Raw genomic sequence first — 24,601 nt, 5'->3', positions numbered from 1 at the left:
TGAGGAATTTCATCAATAATGATTTTTTAAAACTCACATCATGTGGTGAAATCACATTGATTTGAGTTCTTAATTGTTAAGGTCTGTTCGTATTTCCTGCATTTTCTATTTTTATTTATGAACTTCTTCTCTTTACAGATTAGAGAAGTAAACCAAGTCAATCATGGATTCAGTTTCTAGGGCTGCTTGCAATGGAGTGACTGAAAAGAGAGCTATCTCTCTGCTGGCTGAGACTCATGGACAGCAGGTTTTAAATGTACTTCAGAACTTCCGGGAGCAGAACGTATTCTTTGATTTCACAATATTTGTCAAAGGAGAAAAGTTCCCATGTCACAGGTGTATTCTTGCTGCATGCAGTGATTTCTTCAGGTAAATTCATAGGGGCAGCCTTTAAATACAGTATTGCTTCTCTGATTTGTTATGGTACAGTATTTTAGCAAATATTTAAGTGAAGTTAATAATCAAAAAAACTGCAGATGCTGGCAATCTAAAACGAAAATGGAAAATGCTGTGAACATTCAGTAAATCAGGTAATATTTGTGGAAAGAGCAACAGTAAAGAGATCAGGATGAAGATTATTTAACAGAACTAGAAATTAGCAAAAAAAGTAACTTTTAAAATTACAGAAAATTGCAGGAGACACCGACAAATAGGTTAAAATGGGATAGTGAATTAAAGTGAACTTTTAATCTAATGTACTGCGTTCCCCTACACTGGAAAACCAAGACAAAATTGGATAACCATTTTACTGTGTTAACTTGTCAACTGCAATCCTAAACTTGCAGTAGCTGTTCAGATTTAGATTTATTTATTACATGTATATCAAAGCATACAGGGAAATGTTCCTCTAATTCTATATATCACTGCACTTTGACTTAAATGTCTGGCATCCTGTATGATAACAAAGCACAGCACAAATTTGAGGAACAGCATTTGATCTTCTATCTGAGCATATTGTAGCTGTTTGTACTCCATCAAATTCAGCAGTTTCAGATTATTTGTTTTTTTTTACTTTCTCTGCATCAGAGTTGCCCAGTTTGCTGTCGGTCATCTGTATTATTCAGTTTTTTGTTTTCCAGAGACTCTTTCTTAATTTTTATGTTCAACAGAATTTGTTGGACATTTCCTACATGCCTTCACCATTGTTTTGGGAAATTTTAACCAGGCCAGTCTGAAAAAATCGCTAAATAACTATCATCAACAGATCACTTGCAATACCAGAGGAAACAACATACTGGACCATTGCTACACAAACCATCAAGAATGCCTACCTTGCTATTCCACGCCCTCACTTCAGGAAGTCTGATCACCTAGCTGTACTTCTACTCCCTGAGTATAGGCAGACACTAAGGACTGCAGCACCAGCAGTGAGGACCAAGAATGTATGGACAAGGGACGCACAGGAGTGCCTACAGGACTGCTTTGAATCGGTGGACTGGACTGTATTCAGGGATTCATCTTTGAATCTGGATGAGTACGCTGCAGTTGTTACCGACTTCATTAAAACCTGTGTGGATGAGTGTGTGCCTACAAAGACTTACTGTACATTCCCAAACCAAAAGCCGTGGATGAACCAGGAGGTACGTCGTCTGCTAAAGGCTAAATCTATGACGTTTATGTCTGGCAACCCAGGCCTGTACCAGAAAATCAGGTATGATTTGTGGAGGGCGCTCTCAAGGGCGAAGAGACAATTTCAAACGAGGTTGGAGGCAATATCAGATGCACGGCAACTCTGGCAGGGTCACATTACTTCCTACAAAGCGAAACCCAATAGTATGAATGGCAGCAATGCTTCACCACCAGATGAACTCAATGTCTTCTATGCCCACTTTGAAAGGGAGAACCAAGCTACAGCTGTGAAGATCTCTGCTGCACCTGATGACCCTGTGATTTCCGTCTCAGAGGCTGATGTTAGACTGTCTTTAAAGAGAGAGAACCCTCGCAAGGCATTAGTCCCCGATGGAGTACCTGGTAAGGCTCTGAAAACCTGTGCCAAACAACTGGCAGAGTATTCAAGGACATTTTCAACCTCTCATTGCTGCAGACAATAGTTCCACGTGCTTCAAAAGGCAACGATTATTCCAGTGCCTAGGAAGAATAATGTGAGCTGCCTTAATAACTTTCGCCCGGTGGCACTCACATCGACAGTGATGAAATGCTTTGAGAGGTTGGTTATGACTAGACTGAACTCCTGCCTCAGCAAGCACCTGGACCCACTGCAATTAGCCTATTGCCACAATAGGTCAACGGCAGACGCAATCTCCATGGCTCTCCACACGGCTTTAGACCACCTAAACAACACAGACACCTACTTCAGGATGCTGCTCATCAATAATAGCTCAGCATTTAATACCATCATTCCCAAAATCCTAATTGAGAAGTTGCAGAGCCTGGACCTCTGTACCTCCCTCTGCAATTGGATCCTCAACTTCCTAACCGGAAGACCACCGTCTGCGGATTGGTGATAGCATATCCTCCTCGCTGACGATCAACACTGACACACCTTAAGGGTGTGTGCTTCACCCACTACTCTACTCTCTATATACATATAACTGTGTGGCTAGGCATAGCTCAAATACCATCTATAAATTTGCTGTTGATACAACCATTGTTGGTGGAATCTCAGGTGGTGACGAGAGGGCATACAGGAGTAAGATATGCCAACTAGTGGAATGGTGCTGCAGCAACAACCTGTCACTCAACGTCAGTAAGACAAAAGAGCTGATAGTGGACTTCAGGAAGGGTAAGACGAAGGAACACATACCAATCCTCATAGAGGGCTCAGAAATGGAGAGGGTGAGCAGCTTCAAGTTCCTCGGTATCGAGATCTCTGAGGATCTCACCTGGTCCCAACATATCGATGTAGTCATAAAGAAGGCAAGACAGCGGCTATACTTCATTAGCAGTTTGAAGAGATTTGGCATGTCAACAAATACACTGAATAATTTCTATAGTTGTACCGTGGAGAGCATTCTGACAGGCAGCATCACTGTCTGGTATGGAGGGGCTACTGCACAGAACCAAAAGAAGCTGCAGAAGGTTGTAAATCTAGTCAGCTCCATCTTGGGTACTAGCCTATAAAGTACCCAGGACATCTTTAGGGAGCAGTGTCTCAGAAAGGCAGCATCCATTTTTAAGTACCTCCAGCACCCAGGGCATGCCCTTTTCTCACTGTTACCATCAGGTAGGAGATACAGAAGACTGAAGGCATACACTCAGTGATTCAGGAACCGCTTCTTCCCCTCTGCCATCCTAAATGGACATTGAAGCTTTGAACACTACCTCATTTTTTTTAATATATAGTTTTTGTATGATTTTTTAAAAATCTATCCAGTTATGTAATTGATTTACTTGTTTATTTATTATTATTATCTTTATTTTTCTCTCTGCTAGATTATATATTGCATTGAACGGCTGCTGCTGAGTTAACAAATTTCACATCACATGCAGGTGATAATAAACCTGATTCTGATTATGAGTTCTGCTTTTCTTAGCTTTAACATTATTCTTTTGTGTTCTTTCTCTGTAACCTTTCTCATTAACCTACCAACCAGGTGACATTATTGACAGCTAATCAACCTTGGCAGTCCTAGCCTTGCTCTTTCAGATGTATTCTTCTTCCTATCTATATCTCCCTAATTTTATCTGTAAATGCAATCTTAATTGTTTTTTTCCCCTTTCTGCAAAGATTTGATCTGAAAAATAACTGTTCTCTTTCTGCAGATGGTGGTTGGCTTGCTCATTGTTTCCAGCATGTGTTTTTACTAAGTTGTAAACTGCAATCCATTTTTGTCATTTTATGCAAAATTTGCACTGTTAATTAGTAGCTATTAAAATATTGTAATAATGTAAGAACTGCTTAATAATATTAATAATAATAATAGGCTAATTCTGCTTCACCATACACACCATACATTCTCTTTGCTTATATTTGCATTGTTCTTTTAATTTATTTTGGTTTCCAAAAGTGTGCCCCTTATGGTATGTCCTTTATGACAGTGCAATATAGCTAAGTAGCAGCTTGGACTACTGATTTTATTTTATGAAGATGTGGAGGAAGGCCATTTGGTGTATCAGTCAATGCCAGATCTCAAAGCAATCCTATTCCCTGGCTTACTTGTGATAACCTATTCCTTTACATGTTCATTTATTTACGTATCTAAACCATTAAATCTTCAAATCTAACCATTATATAAGAATCATAAAACCACCATTCTGATGTTAAATATATTTAATTCATTAACATTCTTCAGCCAAATAAACTGCCATCCTTATTCTTTTTGGCCTGATAACAAGCCCAGACCATCATCAATGTAGTTGATACTTAATTCCCTCTTGCAATGGCCTAACTGCCCACCTAATTCACCAAGGAGTTTGAGATGGACAGTAAATGCTGAGTTTGGCAAGTAATACCATTATTCTGCAGGCAAGTTGCAAGCTCTCTTGTCTCTCGAGTCGGAGGATCTGGATGTGGGTCCCTGTGCAAGTGCTTAAGGAGCCAAAGATCTAGACAGATGCACCAGTGCATGCAGTGAAAGTACCACGTCAACCATGAATATAAAAAGCAGCCTCATCTGGTCTCTCAGGTAAGTATATAAGATCAACAGTTTTCAAGAACAGCAAGGATGTAATCTTCAGTGTCTTGGCCAATATTTATACAACATTCAGTATCACGTGTTCCACTTTGCAACTTGTAAGAGCTCCATGCCCTTCTGTGTTACAGTAGTGACTCACTTAATGTAAGTTCCTAAATTGACAGTGAAATATTCTGAGGTCATGAAAGTAATAATTTGCAAGGTAAATTTCATACATTGTGTTATGTATTAAATGGAAAATAAATTAAAGAATAAAGTTCATGAAGGTGTTCTAAGCTAATCCATTTATATTCAAAATAAAAGAATTACAAGTGTGAGTGTACAAGTTTGGTCCTTCAAAATGTTTTGTCAATCAGCAAAATAATAGTTAAATCAACACCACTTTCCTGTCTCCATATTTCTTGATTCCCTTGATACCCAGAAATCTGTTTATCTCTGTCTTGAATCCACAGTTCTCTAACATAATGAATTTCAAAGCTTCATTCCCCTCTTCATGGGGAAATACCTCCATATCTCAGTAGTAAATGAGACTAGTTCTTGGTGGTAAACCACTCAGCCAGAAGAAACACCCTTACTGCATCCAGCCAGTTGAGCCCCGTAAAAATGCTGTGAATTTCAATGAGATTCTTTTAACTCATTCATCTTTGATGTGGTAAATCCACAATTTCTGGAATCAGTTGCCCTTCCTGGAATTCACTGCACTTTCTCTTCGACAAATGTATCCTCTCTTTAAAATAAGAAGACCAAAGCATAGACAGTACTATAGATGCAGGGTCACCAAAGCCTTATATAGTTATAGTTAATCCTGCATTCACGTTCTTTTATAATAAAGTCAGGCTATCATATTCCTTACTGTGTATGCGAGCTGAACTGATTGATCTGTATAAAATCAGATGGTGTATATATAGCAGAAAATATTAGTACAGGCTGTATTAATATTAGTATTATGTATACAGTACCCACAAAATTTATTTACCCAAATTATTTCAGAATTATCTGCTTAAAGGACATGCCATCTGTTTGGTACTTCTGTTAAAAGTTTTAGTTTTCTTCCAATTTACAAATTCAAGATTATTCTTTTTATGCCAATCTGAAACCAGTAAATTAAACTGAAAAGACAAGGGACTATACAACATTTATTTTGGTCAATCGTGTTAATATCCACATGCCAGCTATTTATTCCTTGCTTTAATTTTCATGTGAAATTCTTCAACACCTTTATCAGATACACAGCTGGTCCATTTATGTACCATCATATGCATTCCTCTTGTATACTATTTTAAAAAGTTGAAGGTAGTTAAAATAGCAATATTTCTCATTATAGAAAACTTTAAATTCTTCTTGCAGTTTTTAAAAGCTACCTAAGTAAATAGGATCACCCACAAAATGCTGGAGGAACTCAGCAGGCCAGACAGCATCTATGAGAAAAAAGTACAGTCGACATTTTGGTCTGAGACCTTTCAGCGGAGTCTTGGCCTGAAACCTCAACTGTACTCTTTTCCATTGATGCTGCCTGACCTGCTGAGTTACTCTAGCCTTTTGTGTGTGTTGCTTGAATTTCCAGCATCTGCAGGTTTTCTCTTGTTTGTGATAGTAAATAGGATGCCTAATATTGGGATTTTTGGTCAAATTGGTATTGGACATCATAACCTCCTTACTGCCCTAGGTATACTCATTTAATGCTCACAGTTTTTTTTGTGGCCTCCATCATTAACATCATCATTATTAAAATGCTCTATCTCACTGTTGTGGTTGTTCACCATTACCCTGCATTATGCTTGCTCTAAATATATTTGGTGAAATTGTAATTTCAGTTTTCTGCATGATCTAGAAGAATAGTTTTAGTGTATGTAGATATTGACTGTTGGTTAAGATAAAATATTGTTTGTAAGTTTGTACAAAACCTGACTAAAAGTGATTTGAGAAATTCTGAAGTATACTGCAAATTGTACTGTATATCAAAATACTGCATATTGTTTAAGAAATTATTGAGTTTCAGTTTTGTAATATCCAGTTAAAGGCTGTAGCCATGTTACTGTTTCCCTTACAGAGCCATGTTTGAAGTTCACATGAGGGAAAGGGATGATGGGAGTGTAAAAATCACTAATTTGTCTCCGGAGGCTGTGAAGGCATTTCTGGATTTTGCTTACACAGGGCACGCAGAGATTTCTGAGACCAATGTTGAAATGTTCTTTCAGATGTCTTCATTTCTTCAAGTATCATTACTAGCTAAAGCCTGCAGTGACTTTCTTATCAAAACCCTTGATCTCACCAATTGCTTACAACTTTTGTCTTTGTCTGAAAGTTATGGTTCTACTGCTTTGTACAATCATGCTTTGTTATTTGTAGTGCAGCATTTTGCTCTGCTGTTAAAATCAAATGACTTTTTAGAAATGAATGCTGGACTGCTAGAAAAATGCCTTGAAGCAGATGCATTGAATGTCCCTGATGAGGACACTGTTCTAGATGCCCTTCTTCTCTGGACTCGATATGATGCTGATTCAAGAGAAAAACATTTGCCTCAGCTGATTAATCTGGTAAGGTTGCATCAGTTATCCGAAGAAACCCTGGAGGATTTTATGAAATCTGAAAGTTTATTAGTAAATAATCCTAAATGTATAGAATCCATTGATGATGCTCTCAACAAACTTAAGGAGTTTAATGGGCTCTTTCCTGATGCAAGACCATCTACAACAGAGAAATACATATTTGTTCACAAAACAGAAGAAACCAGTATGGTTAAACATACATTTTGTTATAACATTGAGAGTGATACGTGGAAAGAATTGCCTGCTACAAATATTATTGATTTTCCTGGATCAAGTTTGGTCACCTTTGGAGAAAAAATATTTATTACTGGAGGATGTAATGTTAGTTGCAGTAGGTCCATACGACTCCATATTGCAGAAAGGTGTCATGATGCAACTGATCAGTCATGGTGCTATTGTCCGAGGAGCAACAATTTCAATGCAGTTTCATCAATGAAAAACTCTCGGACCATGCACACATCAGTTATCGCAATGAACCAGCTTTTTGTAGTAGGTGGGAAAACCAGAGGAGCAAGAGAAATCCGGACTCTTTTAAATGTTGAAGCTTACAATCCTCTTACCAAAGAATGGAGATCAGTGAGTCATTTGCCAAGAGGGATTTATTATCCAGAAGCAAGTGCCTGCAAAGACATTATATATGTCCTTGGATCTGAGGTAGAAATAGCTGATGTGTTCAATCCATCATTGGATTGTTTCTTCAAGTACAATGTATCTTCTGATCAATGGTCAGAACTTGTTGCAGAATTTGGCCAGTTTTTTCATGCTACTCTAGTGAAAGCTGTCCCAGTAAACTGCACCTTGTATATTTGTGATCTTTCTACTTACAAAGTCTATAGTTTTTGTCCGGATACCTGTGTTTGGAAAGGTGAGGGCTCATTTGAATGTGCAGGTTTCAATGCTGGAGCTGTTGGGATTGCAGACAAAATTTATATTTTGGGTGGGGATTATGCTCCTGATGAAATTACAGATGAGGTACAAGTGTACCACAGTAGTAGATCTGAATGGGAGGAAGTATCTCCAATGCCCAGGGCTTTAACAGAGTTTCATTGTCAAGTGATTCAGTTCAATAGATATCAAGATCCTTGGAAAGCTCTATTATAATCACTTGTTAATTGACAAATTATTTAGTCCAAGTATTTATTTAAATTCTGTTTTTTTAATTTAAACTCTTTTTAACTTAAAATATTAATTTCCAAGCATACATTTTCCTTCCCCCATGGCTTTTTGTGGCAATTCAATTTTTCTTACTAAGACCAGTTTCAAAATTCCTGATTTTATTTAATTACTTGAATATTGAATTCATTGGGTTCTGTGTCTGGAGTCAGATGTATGCTTCTACACCGACAGAATTCTGATTTCCAGCCCAGACCTTTGACTGTTTAGTACAATAATTTAACCACTTTACTGCAATACTTCTTGGATAGAGGCTGGAATTTGATTCCATGTACACAGTACATGTTCCTTATCCAGTGATCTATCTTCAACTTGAGTTCTATGTCATTAATTTTTACAGGCCCATTGACAGTGTTTAATCCTTTTCTTATTTGAAGTACTTTTTCATGCATTTTGTAACATACATCAGTGGGGAGCAGTGAATAGCTATTCTCCCTTGGCATGGGAACAACCTGGGGTTAATTTTCATTGTTTCCAACATCGTAAGAGCATATTGACTTTCAAGCATAAATAATAAACATTATTAATGAGTAAACACTTGTTCACAGTTGTGATGTATAGCCTCCCCAACCCTGCCCTCTGATATTTTAGGCAAGTGTTATGAATGCATTTCAAAAAGGAATGTTCATTCACCGATTTTAAAAAATGATGGCTGGTTGTGTGTATTTGTAAGGCTTTCAATGATCCGCAAAATGAATTCTCTAATTCTGTGACATCTTAGTGGTGCTCCTGGTGAGCCTCTTAAAGGCAAAAGTATGCATTTTCATTCTTTAGAATCACACTGGGATCTCTAAAGAATTGATTATGAAACTGTCTAGGAGATGGCTGATATTATCATATGCTTGCAGCTGTGTTCTGAGTACACAAGTTCAATGCCACAAGGGCTTGATAAAGCCATCAAAAAGCAGTGAATATATTTTTGTCTTTGTATTTGACTTGCATTACCTTTTGTGTTTAAGCGTATATGTGGCCATCACTCCACTTACTTCTCTCCATTTAAAAGACCATAAGGCATGGGAACAGAATTAAACCATTTGACCCATCGGGTCTGCTCTTTCATTAAATCATGGCTGATCCTTTTCTCCTTTTCAGCCCCACTGCCCAGCCTTCTCCCTGTAGCCTTTGATGCCGTCCCCAATCAAGAATCTTCCATGCTCTGCCTTAAATGCACCCAATGACCTGGCCTCTATAGATGCCTATGGTTATACATTCCATAAATTCACCGCCCTCTGACTAAAGAAATTTCTGTACATCTCTGTTTTATGTGTGCGCCCCTCTACCCTGAGGCAGTGCCCTTTTGTCCTAGACTCTCCCGCCATGGGGAACATCCTTTCCACATCTACTCTGTTTCAGCCTTTCAATGAGATCTCCCCTGATCTTTCTAAATTCTAAGACCCAGAGCTGTCAAACATTCCTCGTATGATAATCCTTTCATTCCTGGAATCATCCTTGTGAACCTCCTCTGACCCTCTCTAATGCCAGCACATCTGAGGAGCCCAAAACTGTTCACAATACTCAAGGTGAGGCCTCACCAGTACCTTATAAAGCCTCAGCATCACATCCCTGCCCTTGTATTCTACACCTCTTGGAATGAATGCTAACATTGCATTTGCCTTCCTTACCACCGGTTCAACCTGCAAGTTAACCTTTAGAGTGTTCTGCACAAGGACTCACAAGTCCCTTTACATCTCAGATTTTTGGATTTTCTCCCCATTTAGAAAATAGTCTCCACATTTATTTCTTCTACCAAAGTGCACGACAATACATTTTCTAACTTTGTAATTCAGTTGCCACTTTTGTGCCCATTCTCCTAATCTAAGTTCTTCTGCAGCCTACCTGTTTCCTCAACACTACCTGCCCCTCCACCCATCTTCGTATCATCTGCAAACTTGGCAACAAAGCCATCTATTCCATCATCTAAATCATTGATATACAGCATAAAAAGAAGTGGTCCCAACACCAAACCCTGCGGAACTCCACTAGTCACTGGCAGCCAACCAGAAAAGGATCCTTTTATTCCCACTCGCTACCTCCTACCAATCAGCCAATGCTCTAACCGTGCCAGTAACTTTCCTGTAACGCCATGGGCTCTTAACTTGGTAAGCAGCCTCAGGTATGGTACCTTGTCAAAGGCCTTCTGAAAGTCCATATTTACAACAGCCTCTGCATTCCCTTTATCTATCTTATATGTAATCTCTTCAAAGAGTTCCAACAGATTCATCAGGTAAGATTATTTTCCCTTAAGAAAACCATGCTGACTTTGTCCTATGTCACCACATACTCCATAACCTTATTTTGAACAATTGACTCGACTACTTCCCAACCACTGAGGTCAGGCTAACAGGTCTATAATGTCCTTTCTGCTGTCTTCCTCCTTTCTTTAAGAGTAGAGTGACATTTGCAATTTTCCAGTCCTCTGACACCATGCTAGAGTCCAATAATTTTTGAAAGATCGTTACTAATACCTCCACGATCTCTACCACTTTCCTCTTTCAGAACCTTAGGATGCAGTTCATCCTTGCGCAAGGGTGACTTGCGTACCTTAAATCTTTCAGCTTTTTGAGCACCTGCTCTCTTGTATTAGTAACTGCACTCACTTCTCTCCCCTCATGCACTTCAACATCTGGCTCACTGCTAGTGTCTTCCATAGTGAGTACTGATGCAAAATACTCATTTATTTCATCTGGTCTAGTCTGTCATTGTACCAGCACTTTACCCTATTCCAGTCACCTGTTGCAGATGGTCTCACATTATGTGTCAAAAGGTAGTCTTTGTTCACTTGACTGCAAATGGAAACTATTCTTGATTATGGAATTTACTCATTTGCTTCTCACTGAAGCCCCACCATTGCACATGAATAGCTCTCCCATTCTTCTCTCAGCTTGTACTTCATTCCAGCATGCACACTAAATGAATTTGCTGCAGAGATGTACAACTCCTCACAAGATAGTTCTTCACAAGTACATGTGAACATTCCAACTCATTGAAGGAAAAGTATTTCAATCTTGAAGGGTGTTGACCTTTTCTGATTATCGATGAAAAACGTCAGTGACAAGCAGCTCATGGCAACAGCAAGTTTGCTTTTCACATTTGTTCTTTTACCAACTAACATTTCTGTGCTGCCAGTCATCTGTATAACTTTTTCCAAAACAGATGAACGTTCTCCCTTTGTATTTGTTGCCAAGGTTCAGAGCCTTGAAGGAAATCAGTCATCAGAAGGGGGCACTGTTGTACTTTGGAGGCACCAACATGTGAACTAACACTTCAGATAAATTTATGGTGATTTAGAACATAGGTAGAACACATGCTAGTGAAAAGAAAAGCTGAGGATATGGTTCATTATGGTAAAGTCTGGGTGTTTAGATCTTTTCTCCAAAAGTCAGAATGGTGACTTCAAAGGTTTGTCTGATAGGAAGAAAATTGTTTGAAATTATTGGTGGTATTATAAAATACCTCTTATTTGATACAGATTTTCAAAACAGCATATGATCTTTGTGGATGCCACAGCAGGCTCCTCTAGGTAGGAGACAGTGGCTTTACACTTTGATTTCCATCAGTTTGATTTTATTCATTCACTTACTTTGAAGTATCCACAAACTTCAAAATCCTGATGTTAACAAACTTGTGCTTTGTGTTCTGTGCAAAAGAGGAAGGTGGTACATTTGTCAATAAATAGAGGTTTCATATTGTGCAGTGTATGGACTTTGATAAATGATTATTAATACAGGTGTGTGTATTTGCATGGGGAACATTACACAAGAAAAAAAGGTAGCTAACAGTTATGTAAGTTGTTTTCTTACTTCATCCGACCCACTAAATTTATTATCCTTGAGCCCTTTTTTATTGGATTTTTTTTTTTGCTGGTTCCTTTTTCTTTCTTTGAGCTACTAAATTGGTCTGCAAACATGTTGAGTTCTCTTCATGGTCCACACTGAAGAAATACAGTATTCTGTCAAGGTACTGAAAGCTCCGTTTCAGGATGACATTTGTGTGCTCTTCCTATAGTGTTCGATGTGGTGCTTTTTGTCTATCCCGTCAGCCAGAAATGTTCCTTCAAAGAAATGATGAAGGATCTGTACCAAGGGATTAACCCCCTATTGTTTGGTAATAATGTGCCTTTCATTGGATTGACAAAATTTATATGCATCATGTTTGCTGCCATAGATAAGTATTTTCATTCATTAATTTCTCATTATGTGGGCAGCATTGATGAGGCCAGGGTTTACTGCTTATTTATAATTGCCCTGGAGAAAGGTGGTGGAATGCCACCCTTCTGAATAACAGCAGTCTTCCCAGTGAAGGTAGACCCACAATGCTGTTGGATTTAGACCCAGTAACAATGGATCTTAATAGTATTTTCACAAATTAGAATGGTATATGATTTGAAGGGAAACTTGCAGGTGATATTCCCAAGTTCTTTCTCTTATTTATTTTCATTTTGATGTAGGTCATCTGTTTGGGAGTATTGTAAGTGAGTAACTGCAGTGCTGTTTGTACATACAGTCGGCCCTCCTTATCCACGAATTCTGCATCCATGAATTCAATCAACCACGAATTGCGAAAGCTCAGAAGTGCTCTTCCAGCACTTGTTGCTCGAGCATGTACAGACTTTTTTTCCTTGTCATTATTCCCTAAACAATGCAATATAACAACTATTTTACATAGCATTTACATTGTATTAGGTATTATAAGTAATCTAGAGATGATTTAAAGTGTACGGGAGGATGTGCGTGGGTTATCGTGGATCGGGATCGATAAAGATCGGAAGTTCTCTTTACTAAGTAAGTCGGAACAGGTACATCCGGTATTATTTAGCATCAGTTAGTCAAACGTTTGCATTTGTATATAGTATATATTTTCCCTTTCTATGCATATAAAACACTTAAGAACGTATGTTTCAGCGCTGGACTCGGGAAGTTCCTGAGTTCGATCTAGTGACAGATCGCTATGGAGTGTGCTCTCCACTGTGCCGGGTTGATGTGGAGGATCAAAAACCCAAAACTCCAAAACCCAATAATTAAACCACTGTGTTGCTTAGTAATAATTGTAGCTTTCATCGGGACACAGCCTTTCTCACTTTATCCTTTAAGATTATTCTGATCGTTGACTGACGTAGCCTAACGCTTTTCCATTGACCGATGGCGTTTCACCTCTTTCCGATTGCTTTATTATTTCCACTTTATTTTCAGTTGTGATCGTGATTATTTTCATGAACGGAAACACTGTGGATTCAGATCTCTGCTGCTGGGTCTTGATGTCTACCGCACTGAGACAGGTTAAATAAGGTCTGGAGTTCTGCTGGGTCCTAAGATCCACCGCATTGAGACAGCTTGAATAAAGGACTTGAGCATCCGCAAATTTTGGTATTCGCGAGGAGTCCCGGAACCAATCCCTTGCAGATAAGGAGGGCCGAATGTAGTACACACGGCAGCTACTGAACAAGAGTAGAAAGAATGAATATTTAAGATGATGAATAGGTGTCAATTAAGAGGCTGTTGAATTCTTTATATTCATAAAATTCATCCAGGGTGTGACTTGTGCTCACTTCTCCCAACTTACTTCTTGAGTTCTACTTTTTGGTCATATTTAGGTTTGTGGTGATGTCTCAGCCAAGTGGTCCCAGAAACTCTACTAAGCATTGGCGAGCAACTTATTTTGTAAGAGTAATCGTACTGTCAGTCACCCCATCTATTGCACTTTTCCTTTTGAAGAATGCTTTCTGATCCTGTAACCTCACTGCCATAAGAAGTGAATTGAAATAATGTAGCTGAAGGCTAGCTTCTAAAATGAGGGTGATTCTTGGGGAAGTCAAGATGGATCATTTATTGTCCACTTTTGGTTTAACATGTTGCAAATGCTTCAGTGTTGACATTACAACTTGCGAGCTGGCAATAAAACAGTTGTTCTTTAAAAAGGATTACCCTTTTGTTTTGAGGAATGGCAGTGCATGATGATCTTGTGTGCAGTCATTTGTAATTTGTTTCCAAGAACCTCTGAAATTCCAAGAATTTCAGTTCCAGAATTTGTAACTGCTGACTAAAGGAGAATTTGATGTACTTATTTTTATGTACACTCATTTGTTTGTTGCAGTTACATTTAGGGCTATGGTTACATTAACACTCGCAGCTAAAAAACATCGGCAGCTGGAGACATGGCTATTTGTTCTATTTTAGAAGGCTGTGTTAGTCAGTTGCAGTTTATTTTGAAAGTTACAGTACAATACGAAACTTCCGTGAAGTAAACATAAGCAATCTCTGTTCTACATATTCCATGTTCACCACAGCAAACCTGTAAACAATTATTGCCTCATTTCCAATCAGTGCTATACAGTATATCAGTTTCCTTTCTTTCCCATCTTAAGGATGATTTAAATACCCACATTTCTAGACTTTCATTACTACAAAGTAAAATTAAATAATGAATGAAGCAGCAAATAAACTTTTAAAAGCTCCACTTTCTGTCAGATTCCTGGTGTATATGTTCCTTTAAAAATTGTAACCATTTATCGTTTGCACTTGGCATCATCGAATTTTATTGAGTGCATTTATCATTCAGCACAACTTGATGTGATGAGTCAGATTAGTATTTAAATATAAAAATAAGCAGCTTCAGGAGAACACCTGATATTTCTTCAAAATAATGTGAACGTTTAATTCTCAAGATCTTGATAGCTATCTGAGAGTTAGAATTCTATACAGTAACTTTTTATCACTAATTTTTATTGCAACACCAACAAATTACATTCAATACAACCAGTTGCTGATTACATTTTGAATGTTTAACCCAGCCACCCCAACCCTCATCCCCATTCCCCTCTCCACCCTTCTCTCTCTCCCCCCCCCCCCAGCCCATCCCCTCCACCAACCAGCTGAATAGTAGTGCTTACACAGACAGAGCATTCCTATTTTAACAGAGGATCTTTTAAGTTAGATATCAAATTTGTCCACATTAAGATTGTGTTTGGTCATGCATCATTTACTCTTGCTGATGATAATTCCAGGTAAGAAATGTCCAAGAAGCTCCGAAGCCCATGAGTACTTGAAGTATCATGAGGAGATTTCCAACACTGGACTACAATCTTCTTAGCTGCAGTGAGGCCTGTCAGTCAGATTTTGTGGTCGTCATTTAGAAGATGTACAGCGAGGTCCATTGGTAATTGTACCCCCATTAGTTCTGTAAGAGTACTGATAGCCTTCCCCACAAACCAAAAACCCCTGGACGTTCCCATACAATGTATATAAATGAGCCAATGGTTTTGTGGGGGCAAAATGAGCAATATGGGTCAGGAACCAGTCCCATTTGATGTCTAATTCTTGGTGTTAGATATGCTCTATGACAAAATTTCAAGTGTATATACCAATGATTTGGGTTTTTTGAAGCACTGGCAGCATTATACCAAATCGCATCCCAGTCTAAGTGTCCCGATTCAGATATGTCCCTATCCCAGGCTTTCATTCCTGTTGTGGGCATATATTTCTGGGAGTTTAATTTATCATAGATATATGACACTGTCTGTCTTGGAAAACTCTGTACCCAACTTAAAATGGAGTGGTCCTTTAAATCTGATCCCCAGGGAACCCCGTAGGTTCTACAAGCTGATCTTATTCTAAAGTAGAAGAACAGAGAGTATTTAAAAATATTATATCGAGATACCAGTTCTTGAAAGCTAAGGGTAGTACTTGCCCCATTAATATCTTGAAGAGTATTAATACCTTTATCTTCCCAAGTTCTGTTAGTGAATGGTTTCCCTCAGATAGAAAATTATTCTTGTTCCATAATGGAGATGATTTGCACCATACGCTTTTAAATTTTAGGAATTTTTTCTGCTGTTTACAGTAACTTTTTATAAATATGCATGCACATTGCATAATATCTTTAAAAATTGCTGCAATTTATATAGCACTTCCGACAAAAACAAAATACCATATGGCATGTCAGATCATTAAAAGACACAATTAACACCAAACAACATAAGGCAGTATTAGGAACTTTAGAAGAAAGGTTTAAGGAGAGATTACAGATCTCATTACTTGTGTACAGCATTTAGTGGTAGAGCATTAAATATCAGGGGCAAGTTTTATAAAAAAAAACAAAATGAGAACTAGAAATATCACCAGGCTGGAGTGAGTCACAAACATTAAGAAGGAAAATCAGGATGAGAATTCTGGATCAGAAGCTAGGATATTCTGGAGACAATAGAGGTGTGACTTAGGACAGGCTCAATTTTGATCTCAGGTTTACAGAGAGTACATAAATTGATTAGAGCATAATCTTAAAATTCTGCATGGTTAAATATTACTACAAATTGTCGTCTGTATTTTATATCATAACGTAAAATCTATAGAAGCGTTGAGAACTGATGAATAAAAAATGAACAAGCTCAAAAGAAATGTGGAGATTTTAATTTAATTTTCACTTTAGGCAGAATAAAACATTTGGTTAAGGACTGGCACTATTTGAGTTAATAGACAGCTATCAGTTTTCTCTCCAGCCCTACAGGAAGTGAACACTAACAATCATCTCATGTTCTTGATAATTATTGTTTGTTTATTTACTATTAAATAAATATATATAAGCAATAAAATAAGCAAGATTGTGGACAGCGAAGAAGACTATCATGGTTTGCAGCAGGATCTAGACCAGCTGGAGAACTGGGCTGAAAAAATGGCAGATGGAATTTAATGCAGACAAGTTGGAGTTCTTGCACTTCAGTAGGACCAACCAAGGAGTGCAGTAGAACAAAGGGATCTGGAAATACAGGTCCATAAATCATTGAAGGTGGTGTTACAGATAGATAGGGTCATAAAGAAAGCTTTTGGCACATTGGTTGTCATAAATCAAAGTATCGAGTACAGGAAATGGGATGTTTTGTTGAAGTTGTATGACATTGTGTGGCTTAATTTGGAGTATTATGTGCAGTTTTGGTCACCTACGTACAGGAAAAATACAAATAAGGTTTAAATGAGTACAGAGAAAATTTACAAGGTTATTGCCAGGTTTGGAGGACCGAGTTATCTGAAAAAAATTGAATAGGTTAGAACTTTATTCCTGGAGCATAGAAGATTGAGAGGAGATTTGATAGAGGTGTACAAATTTATGAGGGGTATAGATAGGATAAATGCAAACAGGCTTTTTCCACTGAGGTTGGATGGGACTACAACTAGAGGACATAGGTTAAGGGTGGGAGGTGAAAAGTTTAAGGGGAACATGAGTGGAAGCTTTCTTACTCAGGGTTGTGAGAGTGTGGAATGAGCTGCCAGCACAAGTGGTGCATATAGGATATGGAGGGCTATGGTCCTGATGCAGGTTGATGTGAATAGACAGTTTAAATGGTTTGACACAGACTAGATGGGCCAAAGGGCCTGTTTCTGTTGTATTTTTCTGGTACTCTGACTTATTATTGTAATTTTTTTTATTTCTTTCTTTTTGTATTTGTTCAGTTGTCTTTTGCACATTGGTTGTTTGTCCTGTTGCATTATGGTCTTTAATTGGTTCTATTGTGTTTCTTGTATTTACTGTGATAATAAATTTACTTTGAACGCTGATAACTTTGGTCCATATTGTTGCTTGGAAACTCAATGGAGTTTTCACAATTTCCTACTAGTAACTTTGGAAGCCTTGAGAGTTGCTTTGTTAATGGCCATTGAGGTCACTTCTTTAGACATGTCCTGAAGATGTACTTGTGAATTCTGGCAACCCTAGCTGAAATTTTAACTATCTAAGCATAACTAGCTGAAAATGAAATCATGTTTTTCAAGTAATTTTAATTAAAAATGCATCATTATCATTATAATTGGTGTTCTATTCTTTAAGTTTAGATATATGAACAATTTCTTCTTTACAAAGTGCAGTTCTGTTCTTTGCATATCATCAATGATACTATAGCAATGATGGAAGGGAGCTGAAAATACATAAAGAGTAATATACCAGACAGAAAGCAATGGGTAACATAGTGACAAAGCTAGTAGAGCCAGTGCCTGATTGCTCCAAAGATCTGGGTTCAATTCTGATGATGTTCTTGTTCTAATATTCCTGTGACTATCTCAATTTCCTATTTCCTTCCACCATTCCAACAATATCTGTACTGGTAAATTACCCTCAGTGTGTTGGTGGATGGTAAAAGCTTGAGGAAATGCGAAATGAATGTTTACAGGAAAAAGAAGTAGATGAATGGGTTTGCTGTGTAATCTGCCTTTGATTGAATGAACCAAAATGACCCCCCCCCCCCCAATGTAAAGAAATAAAGTAAATATGACATGGTTTTTTGCTTTCATTTTTAAGGCAAAACAGGTCTGAGAGGTATTTTGCCTTCGATGATGACAAAGATTCTTCATCCTGATTGACTGATAATATTGAACCATAATGATCAGGGAAATGAAGAAGTATTTTACATGTTGTATTACTACCCAGGAAATTTCATTTTCTGATAAAAGTTTTAAATTACCAATCGTAAAAGGACAATTTCAATCATATTAATATAAAATATTAAAAAATGAAATTAGTCATTATACATGTGTTTTTGTGAGCAAATGAACATTAACGTTGATAAATAGTAGTCCTCTACATATGAAGGTTATTTACAATAGCAGTAGCTAGCAACTTTATTATCTGTGAATGTCAAAAATGAAAGCTCAGGTTTACATCTGGTTTAAAATATAAAAAGGCTGAACAGTTTAAAATGATGTTTACTAGTAGAATCGTAATTTTTTTGTTAAGCAGTAGTGTTTTGTAATATATGAATGCAATTTGTAAGTACAGAAATGCTTCCCCTGTGCAACCCACTGTAAAATTGCTGCAACCAAATACAAAGGGTTATTGCTACTATCTTCCTCAAGGTGACTTTTTAACAGTGAGCTTCCAAATCAAATATTGAATTGACTGCACTGTTTTATGCATAAATCTTTCATACAGTTTTGGAATACAATGTTGTTGTGAACACACACAAAATGCTGGAGGAACTCAACGGGTCAGACAGCATCTATGGAAAAATACAGTCAGTGTTTCAGGCCAAGACCCTATGAAGTGTTTGCGCCCAAAATGTCAACTGTACTCTTTTCCATAGATGCTGCCTGGCCTGCTGAGTTCCTCAGGCAATTTGTGTGTGTTGCTTGGATTTCCAGCATCTGCAAATTTTCTTTTGAAATTGTAGTGAACCCTTCCTTACATCAATGTATATTTCCAATGAATGTGATGGAAATTCCATTTGAAATGAGTGTACAATGATACAACTAATGTATAAACTAGCAAGTTATTTCAGCTAATGCTTTTAAAAAGTGATTTGGGACACGTATGCTTTAAATTGATGCAGTTGTGTTTTAACTAAAATATTTGATAAAGCTGAAAATGAAGTTGCTCCTGTCTAAGAAGCAACTTGGATCTGCTTCAGTTTGCTTCACGCCACAACAGGTCAACAGCAGATGCCATTTCATTGGTTCTTCACTCAACCCTGGAACATCTGAACAGCGAAGATGCCTACATTAGGATACTCTTCATTGACTACAGTAAGTATCAAGACCTTGACCTCAACACCTTGTGTAACTGGAACCTCGATTTACTCACTTGCAGACCCAGTCGGTTTGAATTGGCAACAACATCTCCTCCACAATCACCATCAGTACAGTTGCACCACAAGACTGTGTGCTTAGCTCCTGGCTTTACTCACTTTATACTTATGACTGAGGCTAAGCACAGCTCCAAAACTATATTTAGGTTTGTTGATGACACTGCTTTAATTGGCCAAATCAAAGATTTTAAGGGATAGCATACATGAGAGGGATTGAGAATCTGGCTGAGTGATGCCACAACAATTTTTCACTCAATGTCTGCAAGACCAAGGAACCGATAATTGACTTCAGGAGGAGGAAACTGGAGATCCATGAGCTAGTCCTCATTGGGGGATTAGAGGTGGACAGGGTCAGAAACTTTTAATTTTCTTGGTGTTATCATTTCCGAGGATCTGTCCTGGGTCCAGCACGCAAGTGCCATTATGAAGAAAGCACAGTAGCACCTCTTAAAAAAAATTTGTAAAGATTTAGCATTGCATCTAAAACTTTAACAAACTTTATAAATGCATGGTGGAGAGTATATTGACAGCTTGCATCATGGCCTGATATGAAAACACAAATGCCCTTGAATAGAAATGCTTACAAAAAGTAGTGGATACAGCCTTGTCCATCACAGGTGAAGCCCTCCCCACCATTGAATACGTGTACAATAGTGCTGTCGCAGGAAAGCAACATCCCTCATCGTGGACCCCCATCATCCAGGCAATTCTCTTTTCTCATTGCTACCATCAGGAAGAAAGCACCGCTGTCTCAGGACCCACTCAACTTCACTTGCCCTATCACTGAAATGTTCTAACAATCTATGGATTCACTTTCAAGGACTCTTCATCTCATGTTCTCAATATTGATTGCTTATTTATTATTAATATTGTATTTTTATTCTTCTCAACTCAAGCTAGCAAAACCTGAGGTATGGGCGTAGCCAAGCACACTCACTTCTCAATTGCTGGGAACTTCTGGACTATTCTTTTATTATTATCTTTATTTTTGTATTTGCACAGTTGGTTGTCTTTTGCACATTGATTGTCCTGTTGGGTGCAATCCTTCATTGATTCTCTTCTGTTTCTTGTATTTACTGTGAATGCCTGCACAAAAATAAATCTCAGGGTTATATATGTATTTCGATAATTAATTTACTTTGAACTTTGAAAATGATTTGAAATGTCTTTTCTGCTTAAAGTCATCACTAACTTATTAAAAGTGTGCTAAAATCCAATGATAATTAATGTAATCACAGCTCATCCCTTCTGCCTGCATATTCTTCCATACCTATACCCTTCCTGCAGCGCTCCACCCTCACCATTCCCAACACTCTATACTCCTTCCAGATTTACAAGCTCGCTCTCTGATCCACATTGACAATTCCTGCATGTCCAGATTCACCCCAATGAATTCTAAGTGTCACAAATGATAACTTTTCTCTAGATCCCTCAAAATAGAAACCGTTAGCCTTCCTAATAGACCTTCAGTGACTAAATGCTGTATTTCTGTTTCAGCTAGGAGGGCCTCTAATTCACAGTGCTGTTGGTGTCTGCAGTCCTTTGCCATTTGAAACAATATTTTTGACTCCTTTCCAAAGTGAACAGTTTGGCACACATATATATAGCTAGGGTGCTTACGACTTTTGCACAATAATATATTTATCAAAAGGAGCAGTGCAAAATGGCAAAATATTTAAATGTGATCGTTTTGGAATTCTGTGTAAAACTATTTAACTTTATTAACCACAATAAAATAAATGAATTACTCAAGTTGTTATCTCCTTAAATTTGCTATTTGGCTTTGAAGAATATGGCAATAAAACTTGTGCTGCACCACCTTCTCCCGAAGTTTAATGTATCTGGGATGCTGAAATAAAGCCTATAATAAGTAATATGCTTTTACACTGGAGTGCATGCTGCATTGTTTAGACCCAAAGAGGATGAAGAATTTTAGGCTGCAGAGCAACAGTAAGATTCAGGAGTTTAGCATGCTGTCAATGCAGTCAATTAATAGTGAAGAAGCATGTTCATGTATGTTCTTTCTCACATTGCACCAACTGTCATTTTATTTACCTAATCTAGTCCTGAATGTAATCCAAAGCACACTGTATATTCATGGATGGAGCATTTACATGGATCAAGACCGATAATAAACCTGTAAAAACTGAAGGATGTATCACTTGCATTTCAATCTTTTTTTTGCTAGTTTCAGGGTCAGACAAGGAAAGTGGAAAGATGTTATCAATAGTAAAAAGAAGGCCAAAAAAATTGAAAACAGTACTTGGTTTTAAAGCACACTATTAGAGGGTAAGGTTTGAAAATAGTAAAGGAATTTTTCAAGAAGCTGGACTCAAAAGTTGGGTTTATTGTCAAAAGTACTTGTCAGCACAGCTGTAATGAAAAACTAGCAGCATCACGTGCACATAGCGTCAGAAACACATTTCCAAGTAAAGCATAAATTATACACAATTTTACAAGAAAAAATACAATTAGAATTTTTGTAGAAGTCTGGTAATGCAAAGTGTCCATATTGTTGCTATACTGAGATAGTGATTAGGGTTATACAGGTTAACTCAAGAACCAAGTGGTTGAAGCTGTTCTTGAATGTCGTGTTGTGGGACTAAAGTACCCCCTGCCCTTTGGTAGCTATAAGTCAACAGTCCTTAAAGGCATTACTGGAAGCTGTTTGAAAACAATCTTGAAAACCTTTTCAGAATTAAAATTTTTTAATTTAAAATTTGAAATGTCCTGACTAGCAAGTTGTATTGATGGCAACTAATGTGGCAAGTATAACTTGCTGATTATTCAAGAGAGGCCCAATGCTGATCTTGACTGGCCTTGATCATATACAGCATAAGTAATCATAGAATCATCAAATTGAGGTTACTTGGATTTCATATTAATCTCATTTCCTAATTCAGATAACCTTTACCTTCCATGTTCTCCTATTTCTGTCCTTCCAACTCTGGTCCTCCCATCTTTATCATACCGCTCTCCACATCACTGAGGTATCATACCTACACCTCTCCCCAGCACTATCACCTACCAACCTCTGTCTTACACCTCCTCACCCTCTCTTCAAACGGGCTATCTTTCCTCACTACTCTCAGTACTGATGCAAGATCTTAACCTGAAATGTGGACAATTCCTTTCATCTTACAGAAGCTGCTTGATTCTCCGAGTTCCTCCAGCAACTTTTTCTTTTTTTTTGCTTCAGCTTTCAGCATCAGCGTCTCTGGTGTCTTCCAGTTTTTAGTCCCTAACCTGCAGTGTATGACTGTTCAAGTGATTATGCAGTTTTTTTTTAAAAAATGAAGTTTCCTACCTTTATCATGTTTCGGGCAGTGAGTTCCAGATTTCCACCGCTCATTGAGTGAAATGTTCCTAAGCTCTCTACTAATCCATCTATCATTAACAAACCTTTAGTCTATACTAAAGAAAGTAGATTGTTAACCTGTAACTGCCCTTTTCTTTGTTTGAAAGAATAGAATTGCAACGTTGACATTCTGTTATCCCATCCATAGCTTTCCACCCCAACATGTTCATGAAATTCCTTCACACACTCTTGTACTAACACCCTTCCTACGGTTTGGGTGACCGGAATTATACATAATTACAGTAGTCTAATTATAACTAATTTCCTGCTAATATTTCCACAATCTCCTATGTACCCAATTAACAACTTCTTTGTACATGCTACTTTCAAGGATTTATTGACATGCAGCCTAAGTACTCCCGAGCCCAGGTGGCTATGACGGTTTCTTAGGCAGTGCTGCCTGAGGGCTCGAAGATCATGCACATTCAACAGTGGTTTCCGACCTTGCCCTTTACGCACTGAGATGTCTCTGAATTCTCTGAATCTTTTCATAATACTATGTACTGTAGATGTTGAAAGACCTAAATTCTCTGTAATCTTGTGTTGGGAAATGTTCCTTTTGAACTGACTAACAATTCTGTCACAAATTTTGGCACAAAGGGGTGAGCCACGACCCATCCTTGCTTGCAAAGACTGAGCCTTTGATGGACGCTACTTTTATACCCAGTCATGATACCTCACCTGCTACCAATAGCCTGCTTAATGTGGAGTCTTCCAAACCGGTGTTACTTGAATATTCTGTGCACTTTTCAGTCTTATTTTAACTCTGTCCCAACTTTTGTTGAATGTGTTGCAGCCATCAAATTCTAAATTTGTGTATATTTACAAAACACAATTAAGTTGGTCAGTAAAACTATTGAAAATCTTTTCTTTGTACTTTTGTCAGTTAAATAAAGCTTCACGTTAATTAACATATCACAGATTTTTGTTTTTATTGCATTTTGGAAAATATCCCAACTTTTCTGGAAATGGGGTTTGTAGATAAGTCCCCTTGGTCCTGATGGGATGCATCCCAGGATGCTGAAGGAATTGGCGAAGGTTATAGTAGACACATTGGTAATCATTTATCAAAACTTCATGGGCAGGTCCCAGCGGATTGGAAGACAGCAAATGTTATGCCACTTTTTAAAAAAGGCAAAGACAGGCAACTATAGGCCAGTTAGCTTAACATCTGTAGTCGGGGAAAATGCTTGAAGCTGTCATTAAAGAAGAAATAGTGAAACATTTAGAAAGGAGTGGTTCCATTAGACAGACGCAGCATGGATTCAGAAAGGGCAGTTCCTGTTTGACAAACTTTTTGGAGTTCTTTGAGGACATAATAAGTGCAATGGATAGAGGGGAGCAGGTGGATGTCATATAACTG

At 37.9% G+C, this 24,601-nt stretch overlaps 1 protein-coding gene across 4 annotated transcripts in view; it reads left to right on the top strand.

The window, feature by feature from the left end:
• kbtbd3 (kelch repeat and BTB (POZ) domain containing 3) overlaps nucleotides 1-22,748 on the top strand; it is a 29,814-nt gene extending 7,066 nt beyond the window's left edge. For 2 of the 4 annotated variants that reach the window (XM_059964291.1, XM_059964292.1), the window contains 2 exons: nucleotides 139-369; nucleotides 6,646-22,748. In XM_059964291.1, coding sequence (XP_059820274.1) covers nucleotides 164-369; nucleotides 6,646-8,245 — 1,806 coding nt within the window. In that variant the 5' untranslated portion in view covers nucleotides 139-163 and the 3' untranslated portion in view covers nucleotides 8,246-22,748. The other 2 variants (XM_059964294.1, XM_059964293.1) reach the window with 2 other exon arrangements.
• The last annotated feature ends 1,853 nt before the right edge of the window (nucleotides 22,749-24,601 follow it).

The sequence above is a fragment of the Hypanus sabinus genome, chromosome 3, assembly GCF_030144855.1.
Source record: "Hypanus sabinus isolate sHypSab1 chromosome 3, sHypSab1.hap1, whole genome shotgun sequence".
Classification (NCBI taxonomy): Eukaryota; Metazoa; Chordata; class Chondrichthyes; order Myliobatiformes; family Dasyatidae; genus Hypanus; species Hypanus sabinus.
The sequence above is the reverse complement of the archived record's forward strand: the minus strand, read 5'-3'. Positions and strand labels throughout refer to the sequence as shown.